The sequence below is a fragment of the Candoia aspera genome, chromosome 6, assembly GCF_035149785.1.
Source record: "Candoia aspera isolate rCanAsp1 chromosome 6, rCanAsp1.hap2, whole genome shotgun sequence".
Lineage (NCBI taxonomy): Eukaryota > Metazoa > Chordata > Lepidosauria > Squamata > Boidae > Candoia > Candoia aspera.
In genome coordinates, this window is record NC_086158.1 from 38,430,615 (window position 1) to 38,444,082 (window position 13,468).

At 45.9% G+C, this 13,468-nt stretch overlaps 1 protein-coding gene across 3 annotated transcripts in view; it reads right to left on the minus strand.

Annotated features, from left to right (window-relative positions):
- HDLBP (high density lipoprotein binding protein) overlaps positions 1-13,468 on the minus strand; it is an 83,189-nt gene that overhangs the window by 19,874 nt on the left and 49,847 nt on the right. For all 3 annotated transcript variants that reach the window (XM_063306746.1, XM_063306748.1, XM_063306747.1), the window contains exons 10-17: positions 7,703-7,807; positions 6,956-7,034; positions 6,378-6,517; positions 5,680-5,784; positions 5,102-5,215; positions 3,811-3,897; positions 3,506-3,637; positions 627-845 (exon numbers count right to left, since the gene is read on the minus strand). In XM_063306746.1, the coding sequence (XP_063162816.1) occupies positions 627-845; positions 3,506-3,637; positions 3,811-3,897; positions 5,102-5,215; positions 5,680-5,784; positions 6,378-6,517; positions 6,956-7,034; positions 7,703-7,807 (981 nt within the window). The remainder of the gene's footprint in view (positions 1-626; positions 846-3,505; positions 3,638-3,810; positions 3,898-5,101; positions 5,216-5,679; positions 5,785-6,377; positions 6,518-6,955; positions 7,035-7,702; positions 7,808-13,468) is intronic.

The window sequence follows — 13,468 nt, forward strand, 5'->3', positions numbered from 1 at the left end:
CTCTGTACTCTCAGTTTAATTTACAATGAAAAATTGTAGTAAGAATGCCAAAGAAAGCATGGTTTGAGCTCCTGAAATGCATGACACTGCCTTTTGGTATTTTTAAAATTTATCATCAAGACTGGTTACCTACCTTGAGGAAACAAAAAGGCAGGATTAAAATAGTTTAATGGATCATTACAATAATCATACTCCAAATGTTATTAAGAATTCAGGTTTCTAACAAAAGTATAATATACAACAACACACTTTATAAACTCCTGATATAAGCTAATTAGTAACACGATAATAAAAAATAACATTAGGGAGGAATGGAGGCAAGCAAAAATGCAGACACCTGAAAGCTAGCAAGGAAGGAGCAAGGCAACAATTCTCAGAAGTTCTACAGTTTTGATCCACTATTAAAAAGACTGTGTCTGCTTTTGGCACATAGTTTATTTCAAGCAATAAGGGCTTAAGTAGCAGCCGGTCAGAAGATTTGCAACTTCCATTCACCGTGAAGCAGGCAATCTTTAAGATATACTTGGCTCAGGCCTTAAAACAAATAAACCCAGCCACATTCACGAAAGAAAGAAAGAAAGGGAGGGAGGGAATGTGCATCTATTTTTCCAAAGTCATATTATCACCTTTTCTTCTGCCAATTGCAAGAGTTGTTTCTTTGCCTTTTCAACATCTTGAGCAGGGCCCCTGATGGTGACCGTATCACTACCTGAGCCTTCAGTAGGGAAGTGAATGTGAACTCCACCGCATTCTTCCATGATGGAGCGGATGAAACGACCTTTGGCACCAATGAGTGAGTTGTGTAGCTTGGAAGGGATGGAGACCTCCACCTCTGTGATGTTAGCCTAGGAGGAGAAGTATTGTCATGTTCACTGTTTCAATGTGCACTGTACATCGTAACGTTTCACATGCCATGGCGCTGATGTGCGTTTCTGTTTGGGAGGGAGTTGCTGTGAAACCTTGTACCAAGCTCTGTATCTCTGTTCATTACAATGGAATGTGTTTGGGTTATGTGCTCTGCTCAAGGACTTTTCCCGCGGACCATCAGAAGCCGTTAGGAGCACCTGGGATTATGAACTTGGGAAGATTCTACGGGGGGAGGGATCTCATTTGCACCAAGGGTTTTTAGTTTGCATTTGGCGCACTTTTATCATTCTCAGCTTTCTTTGTGATCCTGCATACTATTCTTTAATAAATCAGATATCTTTGAATTCCTGCTCATGAGTCTGAGAGTGTTTTAGAATAGGCATTCATTACAAGTATTTTAAAAATCTCCCTCATACATAAAAATAGTAGGAAGGTACAAAGAGTTCTTCTCTCCGAGAATGAACTTAGGAAGTTTCTCATTCATTTTTACTTAGAACTGAAGGTGAATGGAGAAATGAGCCAAATATCGAATAACAGTCCCCAACCGTACCAGGCATTACTACTATTTCTATTTTGTGTCAATTCTACTGGGCTGTCCTTTTCACAATAAAATGGAACAACAGTAATAAGTTAGAAATACCACGCAGTTAAAGAACTAACGGAGATAAAATATACACGGAATTTTCAATTCCTTATAGATAGTTTACCAAATTTAATTTAGTGTTTAATTCACTGTATAATGAGCATACAGGTAGTCATCGGTTAACAACCACTCATTCAACAACTGTTCAAAGCTATGATGGCACTAAACAAGTGGTGGTTACAACTGGTCCTTGAAGTTCCAGCCGTCCCAGCACCCCTGCAGTCACGTGATCACGATTTGTGACCTTCCTCACCGGTTTCCTACAAGCAAAGTCAATGGGAAAGCCAGCAGGGAAGGTCGCCAGTTGCTCGGGTAAGTCTCCCCCAGCCCCTCTGCACTCATGCTGCACCTCACTGGCCACCTGCACACTCTCGAGCCTCACTGCACTTGTGCCATGCCTCCTTGGCCACTTGCACATCCTCCCCAGCCACTCGCGCATCCTCATGCACACTCTCCCACCTGGCAACAGCCACCCCAAGCCTCACTGCGCCTCCCCCACCACTTGCGCACTTTCATGCACCCTCTCGCAACTGATAAGACCCACCGTACTAATGCAGCACCCCCCACCACTTGCACACCTGGCAGCAGCCACCCCAAGCCCTGCCATGCTTGCACCAGTGCATCCCTGACCACCTGCGCACCTCCTCACTCCCCCTCCCACCCAGCAGCAGCCACTTACCTGCCTGCCAGCCTGCTTGCAAGCTGCCTGGGACTTGCAGCTTCCTGCCGGCTTCCCCACTGACTTTGGTTGTTGAAAGCTGGCAGGAAGTTGAGGTGCTCACTTAATGACCCACAATCCTTGTTTAATGACAGCAACAGGGACTGCAGGGATTGCCATTACTAAGCGATGCGGTCATGTGACACCCCACTTTATGACCACGATTCCAATTCCAATTACCATTGTAATTTGAGGACTACCTGTACAAAATAGCCTGTTTTGACCTTTTTTCCCATTGTCTATAAAAGATGTAGAAAGAATCTAGGGAAGGAAGATCATTGAAATTCAATGTTTCAATAATAATATCTACCATACTTGGTGATGGTTTTCCATAACTTTAAAAAGATTTTTCCATACTTTAAACCCCCCCCCACCAAAAATGCCTTCTTTTCAGTAATGTTTCACACAAGCATTATCATCTTCAGCACGTGACATGGGGGAAAAGTTCTTAGGTTGGCATTGATTGTATATATCTACTTAAATAATTAAATTAAACACATCAAATTACTTTATGAGGAAAAACATTTCCAAATCAAAAGTTGTCCACCTTGTTTTTGAAAATTTTAGCATTGTTATTAGCAATCCTAAAAATCAGTAACTGGCACAAGTTTTATACAATGCTATCATCACACTTTTCTCTGACAAACAGAGGTCTATAATTTCTCAGAGCAGCTAACTTTTCAAGCAGGTTGTTGGCAATTCCTCTCCAAGTACGGAATTCCTCCTCCAAATTTGAAATTCTTCTCTATATAAATTGTCCCTTTACCACCTGTGATTAAACAGATGCAGTTAAGGATCTTAATCCTACAATGCAACTGGGGCTTTAACTTTATAGTTGGAATGAGAAGAAAATATCTAAGATACGCATTCCTGTTTCTGATTTCTTGATTAACGAATCCACCTTTCAAGAAATTAGAATCAATCTACAGGAAACTGGTTTCTTTAAGGAAATTGGAGTTAACCTGTACACTTGGGCGTTGTTTTAATTACTTAAATTCATACTGCAAGTACAGTGGTAGAATATACAGGTAGTCCTTGTTTAGTGACCACAATTGGGAATACCAACTTGGTTGTTAAGTGAAGTGGTCACTAAGTGAAACCACAACTTTGCTTACAATTTTGCTTCAGCTTTCCTTTGCTTTACAGACCTGCGGTCATAAATATGAGGATTGGTCACAAAGTTACTTTTTCATTGCTGTCGTAAGTGCAAATGGTTGCTAAAGAAGGCAGTTGCTAAATGAGGACTACCTATAACCCTTAACCCTTGTTTCTCCTACCAATTCTTTCTGGATGGAGAGAATCCTATGGCGAGCAGCTTCACAGTTGGCTCGTTTTCCTGTGATGACAATTGTTTCTGAATTACTGTTCTCTGCTGGTAGATCTATCTTAGTGTTGCATTCTTCACGGATCTACAGTGAAAGTTAAAAAAAAGTTAAGAGGACAGGCATAGTTTGCTTTCTAAGCAAAATGATGTATTTTTTTGCTGTGAAAGTGAAGCATCATCAGTATCAGTAGGAGATGGTATAAATACTCAGGAGCAATGAAAAACCAATGGTTTCAAGTAGAATCCAAGTAATCGTACCTTTTTAATATTTGCACCTCCTTTGCCAATGATGTTCTTGTGGAATTGTTTGAAGATGGGAACAGAAATAGAATAGCTATTCTCAACCTTATAAGAAAGGAAGGTTACGATCAATAAATCATGGACATAGAAAAATATCAGCAAATACCACACCATTTGTATTTTACTGATCACTGTTAATTTCCATAAGCCATCCTTATTTAATATAAATAATATTAGAAATCAATGAAGTATCTTAAAGAATATTAAGTATGATTATATTTTTTTTAAGATTAAGATGAGACTAATTCAGCAAAAGATTGTTTTTTACATCTACTGGACATACCAGACAATGTTTAACAAAATGTTTCATTATGTTAGAATTGTAAAATGAGTGAGGTGATATGAAACTCATATTATATGAGCTTGTTCCACTATTGCCCCATTTTGGTTTGATATCTGTAAGTTTGTTGGTATGATGTTACAACAATCAATATGGTTAAAAATGTGAATGTACTTTTAAATCATATAAGAAAAACTTCAAAATGCATCATTATATGGATGTATCAAGCATGGAAGAAGCAAAAAGTTTTCAAGGTTGGAAAGGTGGCCCCAGATATAAAATATTTTTTTGTTAACGAGCTGTCTCCCTTCCGATGTAATGGTAAAAGACTAATCAATATTGCTTTGTGTGGTCAAAATTTAATCATGTGCTCAAAAATTACGCTGAACCATGTCTTATATATTTCAGTTTCCTCTTGTGTTTTTTCCTTTTTATTTTTGGGATGGAGGGAAGGAAGGATAATAAAACCATAAATAATGTGAATGAAATGGAGAAAAGTCTTATTTCTGCTTCTTTTACACTGGAACTCACTAAAACATACTAACAGTAGAATCAGGTCAGGTAAAAGAAATCCCTTCATGTATTCACAGTTAAAGCACCCCTAGCTGCCATATAATATGTGCCGTAATCAGCTGGCCTAGATGATTTTAAAATGGAATTGGACATATTCATGGAGGATAAAATTATCTATAGCTATTAGCCCTTAGAGCTAAACATAAACTCCAAGTTCAAATTAGGTACAATAGCAAATTGTAATCTTCTAAATGCCAATTGCATATTATATTCCATACTTCCTGCTTATCTGGTTGATCAGCCCAATGACTTGTTCCCAAACATATGAATACATTTAAGATACTAATGTTACAAAGGATAGCAAAGTATCTCAACTACTTAAAAAACATTGATTTCTTAAGGTTAGCAACAGTTCTGATGCAGTTACAGTGGGGAAAAAAAGTAAAAATCTCTTACCAAATCCGCCACCATTTTCTGCATGTACTTTGTGCATTTTTCCACCTCATTCTTGGGTCCTCTAAGTTGGACAATATCACTCTTGTGTGATGGATCTGGGAAGTTGATAATAACCTGCAAGAAAGTCTCAATTTAAATAGTTCAGTTGTACAGACAACTGAATTTACTTATTCATTTGGGAGATTTCACAGGCTATTTGTGTATTGTGGAATCCATATTTCATCCTGCTTTTCTGTGGCTCTTCTAGCTCTGTGCTGCTTATTGCTATACATGACACATCATTCACATTTGTTAAGACTGGATGTAAAGGAGGCGGACTGAAAAAACCTGTAAAATCTGTTTCAGCTTCAGTTCAGCCTATGGGACCACAAATAGGCTGAATGTCAGGGACAATTTTATGTCTGCCACTATTAAAGCACTTTCTAGAACGGAATGATCAACAACAGTACAAATATATATTTACATACATTTTTGTGAATGCATGTGTGCATTTTAAAAAAAAAAATGTGTAATTTATGGATACATTTTTAAAAAAAATCAATATATACATATAAACACACAGGTATATATTTTGGTACCTCTGGAAATTTATCCCGGGTATCCCGAATCCGTTCACCTTTCTGTCCAATGATAGTTCTATGAAATTTCTGGTCAATGATCAAGTCCTTTGTGCGTTCATTTTCCTTGGGGGTGGGGGTAACAGAAAGAAAAATTTTGTTATGAGCTTATGCTACAGGAAGAAAATACATATCATCCATTATTTATCCCAAAACTAGTTTATTTGATCTGCCAATTAATCAAAGCACAGTAAACTCTTGGTTTAACAGAACTTCATTTTGCAAAACTTTAGATACAATGGACAAATATTTCATTTGGATTTGTCTTTTCAATTGAGTTTATCTGTTTAATGATAGTGTTAATGTAAGAACACCATGGTTTAATGGGCATCCCATCCCCATGATCAGTTAAACTGAGGCTTTACTATACTTTGTTTAGACAACTTACACAATGCACTTTAGCCCATTGAATTTACCTATTTCCTGGGTACCAATAATACAATAAATCCTCCAAATAACCAAAACATTAACCCAAAAAACCAAATCAAGGTTAACACAGATAGTTAGCATGCTGTGTGAATGCAGTTGCTAGGGGTTCATCTGACCTGGTTAAGCATGCTCTATGAACAGAACTTATATGTGCTGAATACTGACAGAAATCCTCAATAATAGTTAACTTTCTCTTCCTTCCAGTCACAGCCTAGCCCTCCATGGCTCACCATACGTGATGCAAGATCCAGCAGCTCTCTCTTGGCCTCTTGAACTCCCTGAGGGTCTCCTTCAATCCTGATGAGGTTACTTTTGTCATTGTCTGGAGGGATCCGCACAGATACTTTATACTGATCCTTAATTCTGTTGACTGCAAATTAAACAAAAGCCAGTAGCACCACTTTCTATTGCATATATGTTACACCCAAGATTTCTGAGTTTTAAACTCAGGGCTTCAAAAAACCAGGGGCTTTTAAGTGTTACTTTGATTCTAAGGCAATACATATTCATAGAGAATAAGAAGAGTAGAATTTTGAGTTTAATGTTTAATAAACACAGAGGTTTTTAAAGACTATTGGAAAAGAACTGTGTATATAGAAGAAAATAACTGAGAAGGGGAAAGAAAGATGTTTCTAAAATACCTTTTCCCAAAATACACTTATGTAGAGCCTACATTCTCTGAATCAAATTATTGTAATTACAAATAAATTGCTGCTTTATAAAGGACTCCCATTGTCACAGTCGCCAAATATATGATTAATTCTCTAGGACAGCTCAGTTCTAGAGACCCAAATAACATTTAACTCACTATTGGCTCCACTCTTTCCAATGAGATGTCTGTGGAATTTGTGATCTATATTGATTTCTGCATAGTCCATCCGATTAATCTACAAAAGCACAGTTAAATCAAAATTAGGGACATCGTGCTTCTCTACTCCAAAGAAAAACAAAAGAAACATGGTAGCAATATCAACCTATACAGTTAATTAGTCATAATTACATCCACATGTTCAACTAAGCTAGTTGACTCAAACATGAGTACATAACAAAGTTGCTCAAAAAAGTATGATATCAGCTTACTCAGAATATGATCTCATACAGCCCTTTGGTTTCCTTTCAGCCACTGCACTGAAAAGTTTAACAGTCACCTTTTGTCTCCAGGACTGCTGTCCTAAGCACATATACCACCAGTTGTAAATCCCACTGAACACAGTGATCTTACTTTGCTACAATATTCAAAATTGCATCTTTATTCCTAAGAGGAATATTTTTTTCCAAGCTGTACTGATAGTTTTTAATATTCTCCATTTGATAAAGTATTTCTTTATTTATTCAATTTCTATAGCCGCCCATCTCAACCAGTGACTGGGCGGCTCACAACAATAAAAACTATAAAACAATAACAATTAAAACAATTACAATAAAAAATAAATATACATGGCTGCCAAGTAAACAATGTAAAATGTAAATACAACCAAGAAACTGGACCATTACCACACTCGGTAGCTTGACAAAGTAGCTTGACAAAGTCAGAAGTTATGGCTTCCCAACTCACCAGATCTTTGACCATGCTTTCAATCTGATCTTGAGCTACATTCACATCTTCCGTGGGTCCTTCCAGAGTGATTTTATCTTCCCCTTCAGTGAATTCTATATGAACCTTTTAATAATAAACACAATTCAGCATCAAAAAGAAAGAAGGATCAGTTAATAACAGACAAATTGATCTGTCCTTTTTTCTTCTCCTAACCTGCAACCAGAAACACTTAAAAGGCATTTGTTGTCATTTTTAAATATGGTAATTCAAGTAGCCTCTCAGACAAAATAGTATATAACCACCAACTGAAAATGAATGAAATTTAAGCAACTACCTAAAAGTTAAGGCATTAAGACCCCATCTACTGTAGATACCCATGCTTTCAGATGTCATGAGTACCGTTGAGCTGAAGGCATCAGCACAACGGCACACATGACAATACCTAGGAAGCAGAGGAAGGGATTTAAGATAAGCAAAGCACGCACAACAACAGACACAGACCCTGAGGAGAAGGGAATGACCCCGGCCGGATGACCCAGCCATCAGGACACAAAAGAGGAAGAAGGAAAGACAAAGACAGGGCGGATCACGAGGCACACCTGAAGCTGTCAGCAAAGCGCAACGGAGATCGCCCAGCTGACAGCAATCACCGGCCGGAGAAAGAAACCGATTATGGGCGAAGCCCGGGGCACCAGCAGGGGCCCTGCAACCCTTCACCTACCGGCACGGAAGCATGCAGGACTGGGGGGGGATGACACAACCCAAGGTGGGGGGGGGCGCTGACCGGCGCGGGCTATTTAAACCCCGCACCGGCGCGCTCCCTTCACTCTCAGCTTTTTTCTCGTCTAGCACTACGCTGAAATAAACCTGAACCTGCTCTTCCCTGAATCAGTGTCTGTGTTTCACTCAGTGGTAGGCAGCGCATGACATAAAGCTGAGAGTCATAAACTCAGCCTCGCCAAGCCCCACCGGACAACAACGAGCCGCGGGAGGAACAGACGGCGAGAAGAACACGAGCGGAGGGCGATGGAGCCGACGCGTCGCGGCCAGGACGGGCGAGCCACACGGCGAGAAGCGGAGGAGGACCGACCGAGGCCAGAGACAACGCGGACCCCAGGAGCCACGGACACCCTCCCGGCCCACCCCGAGCCTCAGCTCCAACCCCGGAGGGAAGCGGAGGCGTCCCGGCCACGGGAGGGAACAACATACCTCCCGAGACCCACGGAGCCCTCCCCGCCCCACATCGCACCCCAGCCACAGGTGTGGAGCTTCAGCCCAACTGCAGCAAGCGCGGTGGAGGACGGAGAGGCAAACCAGCCGATTCACTTCCAAATCGAGGAAGCTGACCAGCGGACGGGAACGCCTGAACCCCACCGGTGGCTCAACCTTGCGGAAACACCGACAGGTCCAACCACAGCTGCGGCGCGGATCTCGGACCGAGAAACGCAAGCCAGACTCGCGGCCATGGAGGCCCAACTAAGGGACCTCGGGACCATGCTGCAGTCGCTGATGTCCTCCAGGCCTCACAACTACGTTCCCGTGCAGGTACACACCCCGATCCAAACCCCGAGCGGGTCTTGGCACCCCCATAGGCCAAATGCTAACCAGCAAGCGTCCCAGGTGGACGAAGCCGTGGGTCGGGAAGCGAGAAGAGGGGACTCACCGAACACCCGGGCCCCAAAGGACTTCCCCATTTTCTTCGACGGGAACCCCGCGAAACTGTCGCTTTTCATCACAAATGCCAGGGAGTTCATGGGGCGGCACGGACACTCCTTTAACTCAGAAGCGGACAAGATCGCAGCCGTGGCGATCAAACTACAAGACAGGGTGGCGGACTGGTACGTCCAAATGTACGAGTCCAACTCCCCCGCCCTCTCTGACTTCCACGCCTTCATCACTGAGATGAAGCACTACTTTGAGGACCCGCTAGCCAAGGAGAGGGTTAAAAGCGCGCTCCAAGGCCTCAAACAGGGCGCACGAACTGTCCTGGACTACGCCCTCGAATTTAAAGCCCTCGCAGGGAAGATCAACGACTGGTCCAAGACTACCCTGCTAAAAATGTTCAAAAGGGGCCTCAACCGCGAGGTACTCCAATGGGCACTCTACCGGGACAACCCGGAGACTCTGCAAGGCTGGATCCACCTCGCGGGGAGAGCGGAACACGCGCACCGCACTTTCCTAATGGCGACGACAGAGGACAAAACAAACACCAGCCCAAAGGTACCCGCGCCACACTTGGGGCCAGCCGGTCCCACGTATCAAACGAAGAAGTTTACTCGCGGGCCCTGAGGGAAGTGCGGAAAAATGGGGCACAAAACGGCAGATTGCTTCTCCAACCGAACACTAACTAGCGCTCCCAAACCTGCACTGAAAACGACGCTCAAACCAACCAACCCACCGCCGCCCCCCCACCGCCGGATGACCGGAGCCACAGCGACACCGGACGAAGGCTGGGACGCTTACTTGGGGGGGGAGGACGCCGAAGGCCCAGACCAGCCGGCGGGAAATGCTCCCCGCCTGCCTTAAAACGCGCCGCGAGGCAGGTGGTGGGACAGGGGCGCGAAACACATAGACAGAGCGACGAAAGCCCCATAATAATGGGGGCAATCAGGCTCTCCGTTGGCAACAGAGCCACCATGGCCGCGGCACTAGTGGACTCGGGGTGCTCCAAGAACCTGATCCACCCCGACATAGTTGCCAAGCTCGACCTACCTTGCCTCCCCCTCCCCACGCCGCTGGCATTCCACCAGCTGGACGGCTCAACAGCGGGAGGGAAACCAGCCACAATGCAGACCGAGCCGGTCACCCTACAAATGGGCACCCACACCGAACGAACATCGTTTGTGGTAACCCACATAGGGTGGCCCATCGTAGTCTTGGGAATACCATGGCTCGCGACTAACAACCCACGCATTAACTGGAAGACCCGCACCTTCCAATTCGACGACGGCGCGTACCGGGCGCCAGTTCCGGCGGGCAGGATCAACCCCACAGTGGGACGGGCAGAGGCGGCAGCCCAGGACAACATAGCTACCCCAGAAGACCTACCTGAGCAATACGCTGACTTCTCAGAGGTCTTCGGAGAAGCGGAGGCAGATCAACTACCCCCCCACCGCAAGACGGACTGTAGGATTGAGCTGCTTCCCGATGTCCCCTTACCCAGGCCGAAGATTTACTCGATGACCCCGAAGGAGATGACAACCCTCCGGGAGTTCATCGATAAAAACCTGGATAGGGGTTTCATAGAGCCGGCATGCTCACCGGTCGGAGCGCCCGTCTTATTCCGGGAGAAAAAAGACGGCACCCTACGGCTCTGCACCGACTACCGGGGCCTCAACGCAGCGTCCCTATCCAATAAATACCCCCTACCCCTCGTGAAAGACATGCTCGCCCACCTGTCCACGGGTAGAGTATTCTCCAAGCTGGACCTTCGCGAGGCGTACTACCGAATCCGAATCAGGGAGGGGGACGAATGGAAAACCGCGTTCAACTGCCCCCTAGGCGCCTTTCAGTACAAAGTGCTGCCATTCGGACTAGCAGGGGCCCTGGGAGTGTTCATGCAGCTCATCAATGAGGTACTGCATGAACACCTGTTCAAAGGAGTCCTGGTCTACATAGATGACGTCCTCATCTACACCCAGACGCACGAGGAACACGTAACCCTAGTCAGACAAGTCCTCGAGAAGCTAAAAAGGGCGAAACTCTATGCCAAACCCTCAAAGTGCGAATTCCATAAAGCACGCCTAGACTACCTGGGGTACCGAATCTCCGGGGAAGGCATAGAAATGGACCCTGCAAAAGTCGAGGCGGTGGTGAATTGGGAACGCCCACGTAACAGGCGCCAACTCCAAAGCTTCCTGAATTTCTACAGGTCATTCGCACGGGGGTTCGCGGAGATAGCCCTCCCCCTAACAGACCTCCTCAAAACTAAAGGAGTGGGGGACACACGGCGCGCCAAGAACCCAGGGACAGTACTAAATTGGACTCCCGCGTGCCAAACAGCATTCAACAGGCTGAAAGCGCTGTTCACCACAGAGCCAATCCTCGCGCATCCGGACCCAGAACGGCCATTCGTGGTCCAAGCTGACGCCTCAGACTTCTCCCTGGGGGCCATACTACTCCAAAAAGACCCCACAGGAATCCTGAAGCCATGCGCCTACCTGTCGAGGAAATTCTCGGAGACGGAAAGACGCTGGCACATGTGGGAGAAGGAAGCGTTCGCAGTAAAATCGGCGCTAGAAACATGGAGGCATCTACTGGAAGGAGCCACCCAACCATTCGAGGTCTGGACAGACCACCGGAACCTCGAGGCCCTCTGGACGCCCAGACGCCTCAGCCCGAAACAGGTCAGATGGGCCCAATTCTTCAGCCGCTTTAACTTTCAACTGAAGTTCATGCCGGGCAAAAAGAACTTCCTGGCTGACGCCCTCTCCCGACTGCCCCAAAATGAAGAGCCCGTCCCAGATATGATCGGGACGGTCCTATCCGCCTCCCAGCTGGGGATGGCTGTGACCACCCGGAGCGGCGCTCAGAAGCAGCCCAACCCCACGTCGCAACCGACGGCAGGCCAACCAGCGACCAGACGGCGCCACCCGCGACTGCCAGGAGATATACGCGCGGACCTCACCGCCGCCCTCAAAACCGACCCCTGGCTACTAGCAAACCCCGACAAGGTGACGATGGCACAGGACCTAGCATGGGGGGAAGGCAGAATATATGTCCCGGACTCGCAACGCCAGGCGATCTTGCGCAGATCACACGACATCAAGCAAGCGGGACACTTCGGGTTCCTAAAGACCCTGCATCTAACACGACGACAATTCTGGTGGCCCGCGCTGAGACGGGACATGAAGGCCTATGTAGCATCCTGCTCGACATGCGCCATGGCCAAACGGGCACCAGGTAAGCCCCCGGGACTTCTACAAACGGTGGCGGAGCCCTCCCGCCCATGGGAGGAAATCTCCATGGATTTTATAGTAGATCTCCCACCCAGCCAGAAGAAAACGACCATTTGGGTGGTGAAAGACTACTTTTCGAAACAGGCCCACTTCATCCCCTGCTCATCGGTCCCGTCCGCCCAGCAACTGGCCAAACTCTTCCTTATACACGTGTACAGGTTACACGGATGTCCCGCACGCGTGGTGACCGACAGGGGCACACAATTCACCTCGAAATTCTGGCGGGCCTTCCTAAAACTGACTGGGACCCAACAAGCCCTATCCACGGCCTGGCATCCCCAGACGGACGGAGCCACAGAGATCCTCAATGCCACCCTGGAACAATTCATACGCTCATACACCAACTACCACCAAGACGACTGGGTCGAACTGCTTCCGTTCGCAGAAGTCACATACAATAACGCCGTCCACACGAGCACAGGGAAAACCCCGTTCGAAGTAGTCTCTGGGCGCGACTTCGTACCCATACCGGAGCTACCGCGACCCCCGGGACCCCAAGTGGACGCTAGTGACTGGGGACGGAAGATAGCGGAATCGTGGCCAATAATCACGGCAGCGCTGAAGGAAGCACAGGCGGCCTACAAAGAACAGGCCGACAAGCACCGGTGCCAGCAACTGACGTTCCAGGCAGGGGATATGGTCTACCTATCCACCAAATTCATGAAATCACCTCAACCCTCGAAGAAACTGGGGCCTAAGTATATCGGGCCGCTTCGAGTGACACAGATAGTGAACCCGGTGGCAGTACGCCTGGACCTGCCGCACAATCTAAGGAGACTCCACCCGGTATTTCACAGCAGCCTCCTGAAACCTGCAACCACCTCTC